This window comes from Embiotoca jacksoni, unplaced genomic scaffold (assembly GCF_022577435.1).
Source record: "Embiotoca jacksoni isolate LCO1_2020_lvr unplaced genomic scaffold, fEmbJac1.0.p SCAF_36, whole genome shotgun sequence".
NCBI classification, from domain to species: Eukaryota; Metazoa; Chordata; class Actinopteri; family Embiotocidae; genus Embiotoca; species Embiotoca jacksoni.
The window spans coordinates 2,707,715-2,728,523 of NW_027185388.1; the positions used below are offsets into that span (position 1 = coordinate 2,707,715).

General features: G+C 44.0%; 1 protein-coding gene across 2 annotated transcripts; it reads right to left on the minus strand.

Annotated features, from left to right (window-relative positions):
- Positions 1–407: 407 nt before the first annotated feature.
- dok7b (docking protein 7b) lies at positions 408–20,366 on the minus strand. 2 transcript variants are annotated; one of them, XM_069165860.1, is made up of 13 exons: positions 18,462–20,366; positions 18,006–18,081; positions 17,828–17,873; positions 16,889–16,977; positions 16,128–16,278; positions 14,023–14,223; positions 9,742–9,861; positions 6,757–6,864; positions 5,364–6,226; positions 2,625–2,696; positions 2,215–2,263; positions 1,444–1,569; positions 408–1,333 (listed from the first exon to the last, which is right to left on the minus strand). In XM_069165860.1, exons 2-13 carry the CDS (start codon positions 18,057–18,059, stop codon positions 1,050–1,052), a joined length of 2,163 nt encoding a protein of 720 aa, XP_069021961.1. In that variant the 5' UTR covers positions 18,060–18,081; positions 18,462–20,366; the 3' UTR covers positions 408–1,049. The 2 variants fall into 2 exon arrangements, with proteins under 2 accessions (XP_069021961.1, XP_069021962.1); XM_069165861.1 differs by lacking the exon at positions 18,462–20,366 and having other exon boundaries at positions 18,006–18,196.
- Between the last annotated feature and the right edge of the window lie 443 nt (positions 20,367–20,809).

The following is a 20,809-nucleotide window of genomic DNA, read 5'->3' on the forward strand; positions in this document are numbered from 1 at the left end:
GAGAGAATATCAAAATAAAAATTCCCATTTTCTAAAAACTTGCGCAGATATAAGTGACACGCAGTCACACAAGTGACATTTCTGGGGTAAAAGTCATCGAAAGAGGAAAACTTTTAAGAACAAGTATATAAGAAATCACAAGACAAAGATGGCAGCTGCATTAAAGACCTCCCAGACATGTCTTTTTTTTTTTTTTCTGCGTGGAATGAATCGTTGGTAATTACTGTCGATGCGATGCTCGACTGCGTTTTAGCTTATTTAGAGATAATCTGCACTGAAAACTATTCTGAAGTGTCGTTGAGTCGGCCGCTGCAGAGTCGGTTCGCTGACCCTCGCCGCCCGCTCTCCAGCTGAGTCAGTCTGTCCTCCCTGCCCTGAACATGCTCCGCCCCCACTCTCTGGGCCGTTTCCATGGCAGTGATGTGGAGGTGGGCGTACCTAATGGAGCCCTCTTCTGGTTGGGGAATCGGCGGTGAAGGAGGGAGATAAGAGAAGAACGTTTTATTATTTCATCTTTAACGTAGAGTGAAAACATGCAGCGATCTGTTTCTCCGTGATATGAATTATTCCGTCACTTTGTTCCCGTAGAAATTAACTTTACTATGTTTTTGTATTGGTACTCTGATGCTCTCTTTGATTTTCAAATTCTCACATGGAAAATGTTTCACCTGTTGTAAATTGCTTTGAAATCACTGTATTAAATTGCTTAATTTTCACCGTCCAAACATGCGTGACTATTCTATTTATTCATTAAATGTACTACAATGTGCATAAAAATGTAAAATGTGTCCTCTAAGATAATGCAAAGGACACGAAATTGCAAATCGTGTGAACCAGTGGTCACAAAAATGTGCGCAAGACAGCTGCTGATGTTGATCAGGTGATTTAACTGGGAAGTTGCTCAATGCACAACATTTGAAGCACTAACAGACGCAGAGACGAATTAACAAATCGATTTCTCTGCAAGTGAAAAAGGAAAACGGCCAAATTAAACCGATCCGTGTTGTTTCATATTGCACTTCTGTTTTCTTTTCTCTGCTAACTGCACTTCATGAATCCACAGTATAAATGTACGCAGAGTGCCACACACTGTAATCCGACAGCTCAGTGTTTCTTACTGGAGCTGCAGAAGCGTTACCTCTCACAGCGCCGTGCGGACCGGAGACCGGAGCGGAGCCGGGCCTCTGCAGGTCCAGCTGGGTGTAGAGCAGCTCCCTGGTTCTAGCCAGGAGGGGACTGAAGGGGATGTTGACATAATTAGCAGTGCTGTCAGTCCGAAGTCGGGAGTCCTGGGAGGAGGACGGACGAGTTTCACGGGCAGACTGGAACACACCTGAAGGAAACATCCAAAAACGGGGCGAAAGGGGAGGCAATTAAATTGTGGTGGACCAGCAGGATTGTCGAGTTGCCGGACGTGACACACATCAGACGTGGTTCTCTTACCATAAGCTGTCGGCCTGTACGTGCCCGGTGTGACGGGCGGAGGTGGGGGGGTGGAGGGGGGCAGCGACTGCAACGACCTCCTCAGGCCTGCCAGCTTCCAGCCAACTTCGCTGCCACTGTGTTTCTCTGTCACACACAGAGGACATCAGTGTTTAATACTGACACGGTAGAAATATCCGGAACATCTACTGAGTTATGTATTAGTTGTATTATTTGATTATTACTGATGCATAAACATGTAAAACAGCATTTTAATGGTAACTAATGTTAACAACATTTTATAGTGTTGAGTCGTTTGGTCTTTACAGTGCATCATATTTGACAAAGTTGTTGTTTTTTTTTTAAAATTGATTTTAAAGTAACAGGTAAATTTACCTGTCAAATAAATGTAGGATAAAGTGGAACAATGTGGAAATACCATCTTTTTTTTTTTAAAGTTCTTAAAGGAGCAGTGGGTAGGATTTAGTGGCATCTAGTGGTGAGGTTGTAGATTGCAACGAACTGAATACCCCTTTCCTCCCGTAGCCGAGTATCTACCGGTGGCACTTTCAAGAGTTTAGTTTGTCCCTTCTGAGCTACTGTAGAAACATGGCGGCTCTACGGCAGAGGACCCGCTCCCTATGTAGATAATAAAGGCTCATTCTAGTGTAATGAAAACACAATTATGATTATTATATTCCAGTTCTAACCACTGAACCTTCAGCTTCTGTATCTGGGTTAATGGAGTTCTTTTCCACCTTTATAATAAGACAGTTGCATTCACACACAAACCTTGTGTCTCTGCAGAAAGTGACAGGTCTGATTTTGGAGGGTTGTCAGCCTAGAAAATGAGAAAAAAATATTATCTCAAACATTTTATTTTGAAATTCTCTAGAATTTAGGTAAATTGTGTGCTGCTTATTTTCACAACTCGGTTTAAAAAAAAATATTTGTCATCTTTTTCCAGATTTTCTGAACAGTGGCACTGAAGTTTATATCATATTAATCTAACATTTATATTTGTATTGGAGGTTGTTTTTTTTAACTGTTAGTCTTGTTATACATTCTTCTACTTTTAAGAGGAAAGACAAGGAAAGTTTTGTTTCTTCTTCTCTGCTCCAACCAGACCAAAGCTGATTTTTATATTATATATTTTTATGGCTTCTTCCATCACCGGCTGAAATACGCAGATAACATCTTACCCGGTTCACGCATCTGCTCCTCGCCGACCGCCACTGCTCCGGTGTGACATAGGTGTCTAAGCCACGAGCGCACTGAGGGGAGAGACAAGAGGAGGCAAGAGGAGGGAGGAGGAGGCAAGAGGAGGCAAGAGGAGGCAGGAGGGAAGAGGAGGTGGGGTCAGGGCGGAGGTTCATTTGTTTTTAACTGCAACATCCAACGCTGTGACTGCCTAGAAAAAAAAACAGCAGCATCTCAAAAGGTACTGAGAAGTGAGATATGTGGAGAGAGATCATCTGCAGACAAAGGTTTAAAAAAAAAAAAAAAAAAAGGTGCACTGATTAGAAGAAGAGGAAGTGTGAGGGCACGAGATGAAGGAATCACAGAGCTGAGAGAACAGAGCTATCATCTTTAAAGGTGGCAGACAAAAGGGTGGCGGGCTCAGACATGACACATCCGACAGCTTCCTCCTCCCCACAGCAGCTTCAGGAATATTACCCGTCATGAGGTCTGTTCCAGCAGACGTGATACTACGAGTGGGCTTCGGCTCATTACCAGACAGGAAGGCCGCCTCGTCTGAACCGCGCACACTTCATGAAGTTGATAAAGAAAAACTCATTTGGCTTTCATGCAACAGGATCTTCCTCTTTGAGGCTTTCTGTTGGTTTCATCACAACTCATTTAATTCCTCACTCTCTCCTCAGCGTACACATGCTGTATGATGAACACACACACACACACACACACATGCGCACACGCACACACACACACACACACACTCCTACACGAGCTGTCAGAAATCACAAGACATGCTGTTTCCTCTCCTGCTCTGATGATAATTCGCCCGCGACGAGGGGGGAAGCGCTTTTCACAACCCATCGGGAAAATTAATTAGACACAATGTGGAGAAGTCACTTCTGAGGGTTTTTTTTTTTTTTTTTTTTTTTTTTTTTTTAGGGTTTCAGACAGAAAATATCAAAAGGAAAAAAACAACAGCGGCTCCAGACAGGTTTGTGATGGACACCCACATGATTTGGAGTTCTGCGGCTCAGCGGGCGGTGCGGTCGCCTCGCAGCGAGAAGAAACCTGGCTTCTGTTCACAGTCACTTCTGTCTGGTGTTTGAATCTTCCCACCCTCCTCCCCCGCCCCGCCCCACCCCACCCCACCCCACCCCCCGCACTTTCTCAGAACGAATCACAACCGCAGTCGTTTTTTGGACCGGAGACCTAAAACTGCCCACATGGAGCAAACTGAGAACGCATGCTGCGAGTGCAGGAAGGCACCACACTGCAGGAGAACAGTGAGCTGCTGGTTTCAAAAAGCTATCAAACTAATTTAACCTTTGCGGTGCATTGGTGAGGTTTTATGGTGCGAGTTTGAACCACAGAGCAGGATATTTCAGAGAGAAATGATCATGTAGAGGTATCACTCCTCCCTGTCTCTCTGCTCCCGGCTGCGTCTGATTCTTAGAAGCATCGCCGACTGGAAATCATAATTGCAAAGGCAGTGAGTCATTAATTCAATAGCAAGTAGAGGCGGGGATTTAAAGAGTAAAAACATAATTGCTGCTTCAACTTCTTGTTCATCAAACACTGCAGAATCATATAACACAGCAGGACAAAAGAGGAAAACAAAGAAAAAACTGCTTCAGGGAAATAGATCTCACCAAGACTGACTAACAGACACTTAAATCAACATCTATGGCGAAAACACCGCAAGCTTCAGCAGTTCAACATTTAGAGTTACTTGATGAGTTGAGATTTTGAATAAGAAACATATGATAAGGTTGCAGGTTACGTTGCACGTTAGATTTTGAAGATTAAACCGGTTTGTAGGTTCCTGAAATATAATCATGATTATACAAAGTACAATTTGACCAACTGTAATATCTGAAATGTGTTTACTTTGAGAGCAGCTGCAATATGACTAAATGCAAAAATGCAAAAGCAGCTCCAGAATCGTATTTAACTCGTGCTGGTGTATCTTAACCTTTTTGACTTCCAACAAACAAACAGGCGAGTTGAAGCTTCTTGTTTCAGATGAACATTTTCACCAAAAAGTGACTTTAAAAACTTCAGTGTGATATTAGAACTCTAATATCAGTCACAGGGGACTTTTACTTCTAATTATATATTTTTACTTGTATTGGTAATTTTCTTCTACCCCTGTTTATTTTTAAACACTTGTGTTTTTACTGAGTGCACTCAGTTCAAGCAGACATCTGAAATCTATGATTGTATAAATGTATTAGGCAGGTGTCTGTTTTGTTTGCTTTGTGAGAGTATAAAAAATAAAATAAAAAAAAGACCTTTGGGACCTCCTCTAGGATAGTAACATTTCCAGCAGTGACTCACTGGCACCTCGAATCCATTAGCGCTTAATAAATGTGACAGCAGGTGCCAACTTCCCAACCACAGCTGTATCACTTGTTCTGTTGCTGCCTCTTTCTATTCCTCAACATCCAAACCACAGTTCGACGGAGGAGCTCATTGGGGAGAGTTACATAAGATCTCATTTATCAGCAGAAGAATTTTAAAAATATATTTAAAAAAACATCGCTGTGGGCTTTGAAAATACAAGCGGAGACATTATGGAGATTAGAAGCAGCGGGAGAAAAACCCAGGAGGGATTAGCATTATGATTTGTAAACATTTTCTATCATTTCATTACTTAATGTAAAATGTTAGAGAACAAAGAAGAACTCCCAAAAAGACCTGAGAGGTGAGAGTGAGGGAATAAAAGAGCGTGACGCTGTGATTACCTGCGTGTCTCCGGGGCCCAGCGGGGGCCTCGGCGTGGAGTTCCCCTCGCTGTCCACAGAGGGCGTCCTCTCACTGCCCCAGGAGTGGGAGCGCTGCATCATCGCCTGACACTGAGCTCTCAGTCCTCCGGGGCTCCCTCTCCGGCCCTGACTGCCACCTCCATCCACACCGCTCCTGCCGTCCCCGCCCAGCTCAGGTGGCGCTCCCTGGGCCGGCGGTTCCCTCGGGGTCGAGGCCTGGAGCAGACTTCTCGGGGTGTCGTACCACAGCTTCAGCAGGCTGGGGATGTGGTACTCCTCGCTGTGACTACAAGACGCAGAGGAGACCGACCTGGAGGCGCAGGAGCAGCTGGAGGAGGCTCTAGCAGGCTCTGAGGTAAGTGCAGGAGAAAGAGGCGGAGTTGGGGGAGGAGCTGGCGGAGGTGAAGAAGGAACGGCAGGAGCAGCAGGTAGGCTGGCCACGGAGCCAAAGTCCGCTCCTCCTTCCTGGCTGGCCATGTCCAGACTCCCCGTGCACGAGGAAAAGCTCCCCGAGTAAGACGACTGGCTTCCCGCCGCGATCCCGATCCCGCTGTCTAACGAGCTCTGCCGCCCGCTGTCATGGAGACCGCGAAGATGGGCGGAGGACGGTCGACTCCGGGAGCCCGACATCACGGCGGCGTAAAGCCGGTCGTCCGAACCGGTCAGCACCTTCAGCGTGGAGGAGCTGGAGGCCGTCTCGTTGGAGGGGTGCGGCCTGGCTGACGGCTCCGCCCAAAACGGAAGTCTGCTTCCGTAGCTCGTCTCTGACTGACTGGAGGAGGAGCTGGAGATGCTGCTGTGGTCGTCCCCGGCAACAGATGTGCTGCAGCTGTAAGTGGAGGCTAAAGAGGGCGAGAAAGTTATGAAATCCTGATGAAGTGATTTTTTTTTTTTTTACACCCACGTGGAGGTCCATTCATTCTCATACACCAAACACAAAGTTTCTGCTGTGTACGGACCATTTCATTAATAACACGAATATCGTGTGTTGAGATGTGATGTATGACCCTGTGAAATGAGTTTTTAATCAGCTGCTCTCAGTTACTACAGTTCAAGTCATCTGAAGGTGTTTCTGTGCAGTGAGGGCAGAAATGAATCATGGAACCTCTGACGTTACTCAGCTTCACATTTCTGACTAATGCGCACACATAACTATGACAAAACCCTTCCCGACATAAATATAGAACGGTGATTAAACCTTTGTGTGGACAGCAGGCCGGCCAGAAGAGAAGAGAAGGGATTCATTATTCCCACCAACACCTGAAGGCCCCCGGATAACGCTTGCTGTCCTTCTCAAACATTACGGAGAGCTGCTGAGTTACGGCTCGGTTGTTAAAATGCAACATGAAGTGGAGTTCGGAGAACAACGTACCTGTGCTGCTTGCCAGGCTGCAGTGAGACAACATGCTGAGTCGTTTCTCCAGCTCCGATGCCTCCAGGCTGATTCGCTCCTCGGCTGAAGACGGGTCAGCGTTGGGATCTGCCGTTTAAACGTACAACACATAGTACAGGCAGACAGACGTCACCAACGCCGTATCGAAGTGTTTCTGTCTGCGATGGAGAATAAAATCCAGAGAAGCACCTCGTACCAAAAAGTGAGTTGAGTCGAGTTGGAAAAGTGCAAAAGGTGCTTAGAATAAATCTGTCCTTCCCTTCTTCTGAATGATCGATAAAGAGTTTCATTTTGAGATAAAAGGTTTATCGCTCTCATCCTTTCTATTAAAGCAACAAATTATCTACCTCTCCCCACTTTAGATAAAGTCTAAGTTAAACAGCAAAGCTGTCCATCTCAGCAGTCTGCAACTACATTTAAAGTCTCTTATCAGTCGAACCTCATGATGCCTCCCCCTGAGAGTTAACGTAATCTTTGTATTTTTTTTATTTTTTATCTGTGCAGAAAATAGGACCACCTCATACTCATACTGTAGGAATACAAAACAGGCTCATTCACATTGACCTTAATTTTTTAAGCATAGGAATGAAAACATAATTCAGCATGCAAGAATGTCTTTTAGAAATACCAGATCGTATCTCAGCACGAACAGGAATATAAAGCTGATAAAAACAAAGTGCTTCACACGGTATAACCAGGATTGAAACATTACAGGGCGGAGGCAAATCAAACCCGGCAGAAATACAAAATAAAATGGGGATAAAATCCTCATCAATATAAAAACAGCACAACTACAGTAGTAACAAAACCAGGTGAGAGAAACAGGAGACAAATAACGTGTGCTTGGAATTAATAAATCTCTTTTTCAAACATGTACGTTTTAAGTGATTTGGCGACTGATCTTGCTCAGAGCAGAGAGATCCACAGCTGATTGCATAATCCACCTTCAGTCGCCTTTAGTCGGGACGTATGAGCAGCCAATCAGAGCCCTCCTGAAGATCTGAGGCTGAAGTTGTAAGAGCTGTAACTGTGTTTATCAGCCTGCTCTTTAAGATGTCTGCTGTGACTGTTACACCCGCCTGTAAATTGAACATCTCCCAGAAGACGTCGAAGGCGCCTCGACTGTCTGCTGCAACATGAATTTAGTGTAAAACCCTGCTAATTACACACCTAACGCCGGCTATATATACATACTGCAGAGGCAGGGGGGGGGAGGGGGGGGCACTGCTTCTGAGGTGTGTGTGTGTGTGTGTGTGTGTGTGTGTGTGTGTGTGTGTGTGTGTTGCAGTGGGTGAGGGTGTTTGTGTGCATGAAGGTGTCAACAACCGAACCCCCGGCCTGCAGCAGCTAACGCCGACGTTCAGATGCCAAGTTTCTTCACTACGCTATGCGAGGTGTCGGCTAACATTTGCTGACGTAGCTCGTCCACACTAATTATAGCCACTTCACAGCGTGGTGAGGTTCCAGCGGGACCTCGGAGCCGACTGACGCAGGGCGGCTCGCTCTGGGGTCAACGCGGCAGACAAGCCGACGTTCAACTCATTTAGTTTGGACGCTAATGCTGTTTTTGTTTTTTTTTCCATTTCTTTCCATCAAACTGAATGTAAATCTACACAAATCACACTTGTTTGTCCTTAATTTGTTAAATCCTGGAAAAACCACTACGTAAAACTATTAAGAATAAACATTTTATCAGATTGTATCTTCGGTTCATATGTAGCAGTGACTAAACATGCTTATAAAAATACAAATCAAGAGTATACGCGGTATGTTTCTGTTGTTCACTTAAATATGAGCAGAAGTGGCAGAAAATGGAAATTCCTTAACATTGTATTAAAGGTGTCCTACATACTTTTTGACCACTAGAGGCGCTATTCAACGATGGTTTTGTGGCGCATCCATTTTATTTCTTTGTTTGTCTTATTAATGTGTACAAAAACACAATTTCACATTATCAAATCTACAGCGAGAATACACCCAAAAAAAAACAACTTAAAAAAAATGTTTGACTCGTTTTTGGAAGCCAATTTCATAAGAAAAATAACATTCACATTAAACATTGCAGTACGTATATTTAGTTTTCATGCAGTTTAGAGGGGGAGAGTGTAACCCACTACAATTGTAGCCGGCTGCACAGAGAGAGAAGCCTCCAGTTACCGCAGTAAGTGAACAAAAATGAATTGAGATGTCCTAATTTAAGATTTACAAAAGTTGCGCAATCCCTGACGAGCAAGATATGAATAATTCTACAGAACCTTTGAGATCGGTGTGATGGGAACGACAGGGGAAACCGGTTCCAGGTGCAAATAAGTCACATACTATTTTACTTTCATATCAGAAAGAGACAAGCGAAGGTCTCCTCTGACAGTCCAATGTTAAAAAAAAAAAAAAAAAATTAAAGGCTTGACGTAATTGTGAGATTTTTTTTTTTTTCCCTTGTTGGCATCCATCCTAAAATGTAATAGTTTCAAACTGAGACCTTGAGATGTGGTGTGTGTTCAGTTCTCTGCAGGCACATTCCCACTGTGTGTGTGTGTGTGTGTGTGTGTGTGTGTGTGTGTGTGTGTGTGTGTGTGTGTGTGTGTGTGTGTGTGTGTGTGTGTGTGTGTATTTCAGAGTTGTTATAGAGCTGTCAGATCCTTGGTATGTGTCCTGTACAGCTTTTCTCTTTCCAACTGTCAATAAGCTCCTGAAGTAGATGCCTGAGAAACCAGCTGTGCGTTACAATAGCACACGAGTCGACACACCCGGGCGCGACCCCTTCATCTCCAGTTTGACCCCTCGGGGCTCCAAGCATGTGGGAGTTTTCCGCTAGCACGGCGCCAGACACAAAATACTAAACGTGTGCACTAAACAGGCAGTAAACCCTCATAATGGGAGTCACAGAGTCACGTACCAAACGGGCTGATTGTTTTAAGGTCAGAAACTCTTTGCGTTGGTGTTTATGTGAATATGTGTGTTCACCTGGTAGGTTGGGTCGCAGGCCGTGAGGCGCCCTGCTGGGGGCGACGCCCCTGACGATGCAGTCAAACAGGAAGCTGATCTGCTCTCCTTCTGCACAGGACAGGAAGAAAACACCGGCCCCTGGAAGGACACACAGCGTGTACGGTTATGAACGATGAGCTGACAGAAGTAACGGCAAGTAAAAAAAAAAAAAACAGCATGAAAGAGGAGTACGGCAGAGGTGATGGAAGTAGTCAATGGCTGAAATACGGAGTAAAATCAAGGCTAAACAATATTCACTGAGGTTGAGAGGGCTGCTGTGAGGGCAAGGCTGCGCTTTGAGCCAGCAACAGCCTTTTCTTCTAAAGGTTACAGAAAATATCTATCAATTCAGCTCCTACTCTCCTGTCGAGCCCACACAGATGTAGGAGTCAGTGAAAACACAAAAAGAAAAACTGATGAAACATCACAATCTCCTCATCGTGGAGATATTTGAAAAGAAGGTCCCAAAGTGAGCCATTACTCACAAAAAAGAAGGACAAATCCTCTCTGTTCTTATGGAACTGTGTTTACTGCTAATACAAAAGAAAAACAGCTGAAAACGTAGAGCAGAACATTGTTCACTTCAGTTTTTGAAATGAAAACATCTGAGCTTCGAGAAACCAATTCTTTGTATTTATACTGCGAGACGATAATCCAAAGGCCACAAAGATCTGTTGTTGTCGCTCCGCTGCCATTAAAACCTGCTCACCTGAATTAAAACCTGAAACCTATTAGCTTTCTCAGCTGTTGTGTATTCCGGCATTAGAAAGACAATTATTAGCATCTGTTGGGATGAAATGAACTTTAATTTGTGTCACTTTCTCTGAGGGGCGTTTTGTTGTGAACATAAAGGAGCCCTGTCCTCATTTTTAGCCCACAAATATGTTGATCTTCCATCACGACGTATGAAATGTAATTTAAAAGTCATGAATTAAAAGCTTGACAGGTGGTGAGGACAAGAGACATTTTAACCTCTGTGGGTCAATGACACATCTAACAGGTGGAATTTACTTCCTTTTAAACCGGAGGACAGAGAATGTGAAGAAGTTAAAGAATAACCTTGTACACCTAAACAGCCCTCACACACACACACACACACAACACACACACACACACACACACACACACACACACACACACACACACACACATGTGCATCGGCAGCCTACCGGAGGAGGCGTGTGTGTTTTTACGCCCGCTGAGGGACTTGGAAAGATTGCTGACGCAGCATTTCATCTCAAGATTGCTTTAATCCAGATCACAAGGCTTGATGGCTGTCCATGGCTGTCATTTCTTACCGTGTCAGCGTGTGTGTGTGTGTGTGTGTGTGTGTGTGTGTGTGTGTGTGTGTGTGTGTGTGTGTGTGTGTGTGTGTGTGTGCGCGTGCTACGAGGTCGACCCGAGCACGTGTGGACCTGATAAGCCAGAAGAAAAAAAAATACCCGTCTCGCTAAGAGATGGGCTCGGCTCCAAACATCATCGATTACAGAACACAGTGGCCTCATTATCACATCTAAGGAGCCGGAGCTCTGATATCGCTGCAGACGACGATGCAGAATGCGTCCGTGTGACCGTCCGAGCGACGGCACACGGCCAACGGGGCTCCATGAAGACCCCGGCTCAAGTGATTACTGCTTTACTCAAAAGTCTTTGCACAGCACGACGGCCCGCTATCCCAAAGGAGCAGTCGGTCGGCTGTCAGGGAGTGAGTGAGAGAGTGTGTGTGTGTGTGTGTGTGTGTGTGTGTGTGTGTGTGTGTGTGTGTGTGTGTGTGTGTGTGTGTGTGTGTGTGTGTGTGTGTGTGAGACAGCACGGCAGTAAAAAGGCTTGTCACATCACTGAAGGGTACATCTTCAGCTCCGCAGCCAAAAAAAAAAAAAAAAAAAATGGTATCATACGAGGCGCAGCTGACTTTCAAAATGCAGCAGCAGCAGAAAGCAGAGACCACCGTAGAAAAAATAAAAAAATAAAAGGCCTGAAGTGACATCAGGCAGCTGAGTGTGCAAAGTAGCACAAAAGGATATTAGAATAATTTATCCACCACATTTGCACTGATTATTTTTCTGATAATGTGCCGTGGGACATTTCAAATTTAGAAAGAGAAGAAAGGACGAGACGACAGGATGCTTTCTCTGAACGGAAAAAACTAACTCGATGTTAACAGGAAGAGAAGTCTGAATTAAGTGGAACAACAATAATTAAATGTGCTTGTGGCTTCTGCTACTTGAGCAAAGCTAACAAATTGTATTTTATGACTAACGATGATGAAATAGGCCAAGAAGAAGCCATTGTTTGGATGATTTGTACTGTTTTCTGCATGAATCTGACACGTTGCACTGCGTCTCCTCGAGACAGAAACACAGTTCATGAATTATGGAATTAGATTTGTCAAAACATTCGAACACAATTTCTTAATCAAACAAAAAATAAGGATTTGAGAGTATAAAACACACTGATGCCAAAAAATGTCAACTCAAAAGTTAAAAACACATTTTTTTACCGTCTGCTTTGTTCTCTGAGTTTCACCTTCACTGCCAGCTCGCTCTCGTTTGCGCTGTTTGATTCCTCATTTGCACTTCTGACACAAACTTCTCGTGTCAGCAGGAAAAGAGCAACAATTTTTTTTTTTTAATGGTTTTTAAGTTGACTTTTTTGTGCTTCAGTGAGTTTAATTCTCGCTCTAATTTGTATTTTTTCATATTTTGTTTTGAGTATTAAAACAGAGGTCGAATACCACAGTGGACAGAGCGAGGATTTTCAGAGTCATGTTGGAAGTCTGAACTCCATAAAACTCCTGGAGTGCAGGAATGTGTCACATGTACTCACCAAATACAAATAAACATGTAAAAATGTAAACCAACACTCTGCTCTATCTTCCACTCACGCAAGGAATGTCACTCGCCGACTTAACTCTCACATCTCACTCTTTCTGTCACGTCAACTGGGCCTCTCGCTACTGCACCCGAGTCTGCTGGGTAGTATGTAAATGAGGTGAAGGGGGAAGGCTGCGATTGGACGTGCGCCGCTCCCCCCCTCCTCCCCTCAGGGCACTTTGTGATTGACTGCTGTCCACTACAGGGAGACCGATATTTATAGATGTTACACATGAGAACAGTGAAATCAGAGCCTGTAGATCTCACGGTTATTCTTGTACACACACACACACACACACACACACACACACACACACACACACACACACACATACTCTCTCTCAAAAAGACAGACATCGCAAAAGTGCATACAGGAGCTCACACATTTTCTAAATCTCTAAAACCAAATGATTTAATCGTACCGATGAACGAGACCTTACAAATAAAAAGTATTTATATACTTTATTTATACACACACACACACACACACACACACACACACAAACATAAAGCTGGCTGTCATTCCTTACATTCATGCCGACATCAACTGGACATTCAGAGGATAACTAAACCCTGGCAACCACACACACACACACACACACACACACACACACACACACACACACACACACACACACACACACACACACACACACACACGTGTGTGCGCGCTGCATTGATTTGGTGGGCAGGTGTGCAGTGTGGAGAGTTCATACATAGAAAGTCATTCCTCACGTGGGTAAAGTTTGACTGTATAAACACCTTCAATAAATCACTTGTATTTATATTAGTGTGTGAGTGACAGCTCCAATAACCTACGAACACTGAGGAGGAATGAAAAGGAGGGTTTAAGCGAAAGTCTCTAAAACGTGGAACTTCCAAAGCTTTTCTGCAGCAACTGTTTATCGTACAGACAAAAGAAAACGTGTTGGAGGACGTTCCCTCGCTGAGGGAACTGAGAACCGTTGTAGTTCTAGGAACGCTGTTTCCAGGGACATTTTTAGCTCCCAGTTCACGGTAAGCACTTTCCCAACACAAGAGGAACGATAGTGACGCAAGTGCATCGTGATCAGTTTACCGTCCTACAGCCTTCTTCCCACAGGGGACAAAATAAAAAAATTAAAAAATAGATGGCCAGTATGCGTCATTTCTAGAAAACACTGCCACCAACGGGTTCATTCAGTCGCTCTTCTGGAGCTTTAATCAACTTAATGTGACAAGAAGCAGAACGGCAACCAAACGGGCCGAGCCGTGAAATTATTTTCTTCACTAGTGTTTCCAAGGTGAACGATGTAACTCATCATAAATAGGATTAATCCGAATGCACACCAAACCAAGGTGAAGCCATAAAAAATAGATGTGCTATAAAGCTTCAGCGGGTACTTACAGTATCCGCAGCGAGTCCCGCCCTCGAACACGAAGCCGTTCGGCACGGCGCCGTATCGACGCAGCGCCGACAGCTTCCAGTGGCCGGTGACGCCAGGAGGGAGGCCTCTGGTCAGGACCAGCAGGTTGTTGCACAGGTGGAGGGAGGCGGGGCCACTTTCCAGTTTGGTACCTGGTTCGACGTTGACACTGAACCTGTGCACTGAAGGAGAGACGGAAAAGTTTGAAAAGAGTGAGCGGCGTCATCGACTCATAATCACTTGTAGACAATCAGAGCGTCATTGATCACTGAATAAAAAGAGGCGGAGCTTGTGAACAGAAGGACCAGGGCACGGCACACAGTGCATGAACACACATCGACTGAGTAACTGATGGCTGCGGTAATGATGATGCAGCAGTTCTTCGGGATCTGCTGGGTGCAATTTGTCATCGCTCAGTTGGTGCATATGGGACTTCTGCAGTGCCAAAGTCTGTCTGTCCCTCTCAGAGTCTTTACTGTGCAGAGTCAAGTGTACTCTGCATGCATGTATACAGTATGTGTCCCAACAGCAACCCGAGTAAAGCCCAGCGGACGGGAAGAATTTTCTCTCTTCAAGTATGTGCACATCATTTTTAAACAAGATTCTTTAAAAAAAACAAGTGACACAAATACAATTTTAGTTGAAGACATACATGAATGAGCACAAGATAAATAGTCTATGAATATAGTAAAAGCACTTCTATTAATAATGGTTGTATGCTGAGACTGAAGGGCGCTGGCTGAGCACCTCTGACTGAAACCTGCTTTGCAGGAAGCTACATAAATGGTCAAATCTCCAGCTGAAGGCTTCAACATCACCGTCATCATGATCACTGCGAGGGTTGACTGAACCTCAAGCAACTGTTAAATCTATGCAAATGTTTTGCATCGTGTGGAGAAATAAAGTAAAAACCAAAGGGTGCCTTGAAGGTACGACACCAACACGCTTTGAACAGCAGCAATGTAAAATACATGCAATTTGCAAGAAGGGTAAATTGAGGTGAAATAGTTTCTGCATTTGCTTCATAAGGTTTCCAGCAGCACCTCAGGAGAACTGCAGGAACAGAGATAAATGAACCGTAGTGATCTACAAAAGGAAATAAATGCAAACATCAAATAAAACTGCACAATACTGTGTTTCAGTAGTTTTACATTGAAATATCTCTGGAATTCTTAAAAGCATTTTTCAGATGACAAGCGCTGCTGAAGATGTGATTTTGAAAGTCAGAAGAGCTGAAAAGAAAGTATTTATAAAAAGTCCTGGATCAAAGATGATTTCAGAACACATCCTTACTGCACTATGAAATAACAGGAAGTTATCCAGCTCTCCTTTTCCCCACAGGTCTTCACTCTGCAGAAAAGAAAGTTGTGACGTTGAAGACTTCGAAGACCAATAATGTTGACAGAAGACAGATTGTTTCTGTCCGTGGAAATCCATGTTGAATTTCTCTGATTCCTTCCAGCGAGTTAAGCCCACATTTTCCCTCTCAACCTTCACAAGTAACAGCGCACACTCTTCACAGTTTGACATGACTGTTAGTTACATTAGAGCGTATTCAGATTAATTGGCACACACGGAGTCAGATTTACGTTATTGTGGGTCAAGTGTTCAAAACGCTGAAAAATAAGGCAATAAAGTCTACAGGACGTGTTGAGATTTCTGACCCTCAAAACTCATTATCTACTTGGCACTTCAAATATATAAGATATAAAAATCCATCTAAACCCAACATGCTCTTCATATTTATAAGTGCTCAGTGTTGTAAATAAACCTGACTGAGTCTGGCTGGAAATCAAAAAGGCACCCTGAATAAAAGGAGGGATGTCAACACAGATCCAAGTGAGGTCAACAGAGGTCAAAGAGAATTTAAATGTCCTTTTTAGAATTCATCCGACAATATTTAAACTACTAATCTGAATTGATCATTCTTGGAATAAAGCCGCCGCCTCTGATCAGGACGTGTGGGACCGTTCCCTCGTTTGGTAAATACGGCAAAGACTGACTTTAAAAAAAAAAGAAGCACATTAATCCATCACATCTTTAGAGCAACAACTCAGGCCTGCGACATCCTCACAAAGCCGCTGACCTTCTCCCAGGCTGTAGCGGATGCGGGCGTCCCAGGCCAGCAGGGCGTCTCGGCCGGTGAAGCCCAGGACCAGCGTGTGCGCCAGGCAGAGGATGGACAGGGTGTAGGAGACCCCGTCGTACCCGGGTCCAGGCTCCACGCCGCAGATCCCCTGGAGGGTCCGAGGAAATCACACTCAGACGTCACATCATTTAACCATGAGACACTTTTATCAATAATGTAAACAGACACACGCGGTAATATTTTTCCGTATTCCTGCAGTCTGTGTTGATGGAATTCGGACGTAGATGCTTTTCCAGGCACAGAGCGTCAAACTGAGACCCGGAGCACAAAACATCTCCAACATCGGAGAGTGAGATCTCTGACCGGAGAAAGCAGAACTCACTAATGTTCCAGGAGATCGTGACCCTCCGGTTCCTCGGTTCTCACTCTACTGAGATTACATCACAGTTCCTGGGAATGAGGTCACGTAAATATACACAAGGAACGCTTTGAATTTTCAAACACGCTTTATGAATTTTCTATCTGGGATTACGGGTGTCAGTCGTCTCTGTCGGGTGCCACTGTTGTTTGTTTGTCTTGATTTCTGGTTCTCTTGCAGCTTTTTCAGCCGTTGCACCTGATGGACGACCCACATTAAGTCTTTCTACCTCCGTGTGTTATATTATTGTACATTTAAGTGTATTTAAGCGAAGTCTGTGAAGCGACGCCACTCAGGAGCTGTGACATCACTTCCACCTGCACTTGAGATCAGAACGTACCTCCAGTGTTACATTGAGCCTCTCCTTGTGGCCGCTGCCCTTCTCCTTCCCTTTCTTCTTCTCCTTGTACACCAGCAAAGACAGACAGTCTGCAGCACACACACACACACACACACACACACACACACACACACACACACAGATCAACTTTACAGACTTTAATAACAGGGTGCAGCCTAACAAATGTGTCACTTTCTGTAATCCCCGTCTACTACGGCACAGCTGTTACAACAAACCCTAAAACAATGAACTGATCCACTGCCACAGCTGATAATGAAAGTCAAGCCACAAATATATACACACACACACACACACACACACACACACACACACACACACACACACACACAACAAACACAAACTGGCTCACACAGGGTTAATGCAGAGTGGTCTACATTATTCCCACCAGTACTGCCAGTTTTCTTCAAGGACACAGCAGTGGGTTTGTGGGCCATATGTTTTTGTGCGCTGAGTTTCTGTCCTCACAGCATCTCTGTCCAGATTTGAAGACATGCTGCTTTCCTTCCTGCCAAGCTTTCACAGACAAAACCTCTGTTGAACTGTCACACTTTATGTTTTGTTTTTGTTTTGTTTTTTGGGCTGAAAGGCTATCAAATAATAAACCTTAAATCCAACTGGCACAATAAAACACCCAGAACATATTTATCCAGACTCTTCATTTCACGTTGGCCAGTTAAGTGAAGTCACTCGATCGGATCAGCTGATGAATTGCGCCACATCCACACATGCTGCGCTCTGTGGCGCGCAGCCAAGACACCAATTGGCGAGTTATGTTTAGTTAAACTGAAGTAAAGGAGAAGAGATTAGTGAGATGACACCGACAGATACACACATCTTTGTGTCGCTGCGAAAATGTGCGAGTCTTCATCGGGAATAACAAGAACTGAGCGTAAAAATAGAAAACGCTTGGAGACATACCTGCGACCGGAGAAGGCTTCCGGAGAACGACCCACCGCGTCTTCCACTGTGGAGAAGTTTGTACAGAAAGAATAAATTAAAGAAATATATATATATATATATACATTCCTCAGGTCGGCCTGGAAGAACGAGAGCATATTTTAAAGCGTAAAACAAGAAGGGAAACTGAAGAATTAACCTTTTTTCCATCTCTAAACTTGACTTGTCCCTCCACGACAACTGTATCCGTCATCTTCTGTCATGGTTCCGAGCAGCTGTGTGTGTGTGTGTGTGTGTGTGTGTGTGTGTGTGTGTGTGTGTGTGTGTGTGTGTGTGTGTGTGTGTGTGTGTGTGAGAGAGAGAGAGAGAGAGAGAGAGAGAGAGAGAGCGAGAGAGAGAGAGAGAGAGAGAGGGTCACTTTTCAAAATAGCCTTTACACCGGAGGCCCTACCGGCAGGCTGCACTCCCTCACCCCCACAATCAGACCACCGAGGGAGGGAGGGACACCAACCTCACCCCTCAGCACCCACCCCCACCCTCACCCCCCCCTCACCCCTCCTCCAACCGGACTCAAGTCAGTACAGTTGTCATCCCGCGTCAAATGCTGATTGTTTACATTGGAGTTAGTTTGATAGAAAGCACATAACTGGCGCACCTTTCACTTAACTCTTGAAACTGTCTCAGCCGGATGTCAAACGGGCTTCACGCTGATCAGCGGAGGATCAGCTGCGTCTCTGGAAATCCACTTGAATCTGTTGAAGCCGGCTCGGGAATGATGCCAATTTAAAAACCAGCAAATTGGCTTAAAACTCCACGATGACAAATTCGTGAAAATACAAGATTTATGAAACAAGAACATATTTAATCATATTAACATTCGCGTGTCTATTTGTCCAGTGAGTGAGGGATCACCACATCATCATCATCATCATCATCTGGGTTCTCTGTTATTCAACAGCAACGTCTCTGTTAAATCCAATCTTCTTCTGACCAAAGCTTGAAGAGGAACTCTGGCTTTTGGAGGGTAGTATTGATTCTCAGTACGTTTATTAGAACTTTAAGAAGTAGTTTGACAGGTGAAATAAACACCTGGTAGGATAAAGTCCCTGGAAAATAACAGCTGACATTTATTTCTCATTGAAATCTCTTTGTTTTTCTCACGGTTCCCTTTTCAAAATGATTACTTTGGGGAGGAAAAAAAGATTTTACAAATGGAGATGACTTTACTTGTAATGAGGAGCTCTCCTCGGTTGGTGAGGTTTCAGACCTCGACCCACGTCAGACACTTAAAGTCGGAATAAACTTCAGCCTGTGCTGCTCTGACTTTGCTTGCTCGTAAAGTCCTGCATGAAGGGAAACACTAAATCACTGCATTCACCCTTCAAATTACAGATTTACAGTATGTCAGCACACAGAACTGGTGTTGGTGCTGTTCTCAATAATGTGCTCCGTCCCAAGTCCACAGTACATACTCATATTCTGCAGGAAGCACACAATAAATAAATACAGCAAGAAATGAATGCTGTGACTTCGGTGTAGCCTACCGCTTATAAACTTCACAAATAGACAGCAAAACATATTTTCAGAAGATTTGATCATATTTTGTTGTTGTTGTTGTTGTTTAGCTTTCTGAGGTGTTCCTGGAGATGTTTGACAACCAACAACCGACAATATTTGATCAATTATTATTAATATAAGTGAAGGAATTATTGTTGCTGCTCATCCAGCTGAAGTTCATTTAAATTTCACATTACTGTTGAGCGTTTTAATGTAAAACACCAGAACACGACTTTTTTTTTTTTTTTTTTTTTTTTATCGCGCACCGGGACGAAAAAAAAAATGGTGCTGAATAAACTACATTACCCAGAGTGCACTGCGTGAAGCTCACCAGGCCACCTGCCTGCAGCCTGCTCTTTATCTGTCACGGCTAGTTTAAGAAACATTACATTTACCTCACAGTGACGTTAGTCTGACTCCAAAAAAGGCACAAAGAAAGCACGAACGGCGTCAGACGATGACACAGAAAATATTCTGCAGCATGTGGACATCTTACTTGTTGTTTGTCCTCCCAAAAATGTCCAATCAGATCAGATATCACCTCCTCATTATTTGGAGATCACATGACAAAGTTGCCGCAGACGGCCGAATGCCGTGACTTCCTGCCTTCCTTTCAAAATAAAAGCCACTATGTTTTGAACGCTGATGAAACGAAACTAAGTACATTTACTTCTGAACTGAAGTACATATTTCAGGTATTTGTACTTGACTTCAGTATTTTTACTTTTTTTTTTTAACTTTATACTCGACTGACTTTCAGAGGCAATTCGTATCTACTTTTTACTCCACTACATTTGTTAAACATCTTTAGTTACCAGTTACTGTTAAGATTACAGATGATAAACTGAAAGATTAGATATTCCGCTATAGGCTGAGAAAATCTACTTTTTAAGATGAATAAACTGAAACCCACTTGAATTTTTTTCAGAGCTTTTTCAGACACTTGGCTCCAACAGAACAGAAACAATCTCAGAATATATATAGTAATATATTACTGTCCATTAAATGAACCAACAGTGCATTAAAAAAAAATACTTCAAGCATTGAAAGCAATGCAGCACATTGTATAATATGATCATGTTTTGTATGAAAAACTATTTTCTGTAACAAGTAATAACAGCAATAAGCAGTATTTCTATTTAAAAGAAATTGCACTTCAGCACAGAACATGCTGAGTATGTAGTTTGGAATTGGGACACAGCTTTTGATGAATCTCAGCCCGCCTCAGCGGGGGGTCTGGGACCAGCCGCACGGCTGTCGACACCGGGCCCATCGCCTGGACTTTAAACTGAGACGGTGAGTGTGGTCTGAGTCACAGAAACAACGTCAGCAAAAACCTGCAGCTCCTCAAACGAACGTTGCTTTCAGTTTACTGCGGTCGACCTGACCTTTGACCTCACTCTGCTCCAGCGGTCGCTTGGCTTTGACCATGGACGGCGGGTCTGA

Bases quoted from the DNA above. Each gene is read 5' to 3' on its own strand.
- dok7b (XM_069165860.1), bottom strand. From the start codon at position 18,059: ATGACGGATACAGTTGTCGTGGAGGGACAAGTCAAGTTTAGAGATGGA. The intron at 17,874-18,005 runs GTTAATTCTTCA...ACTTCTCCACAG, and splicing joins AGTTTAGAGATGGAAAAAAG to TGGAAGACGCGGTGGGTCGT. The intron at 6,865-9,741 runs GTGAACACACAT...TTTAAACGGCAG, and splicing joins CCTGCGACCCAACCTACCAG to ATCCCAACGCTGACCCGTCT.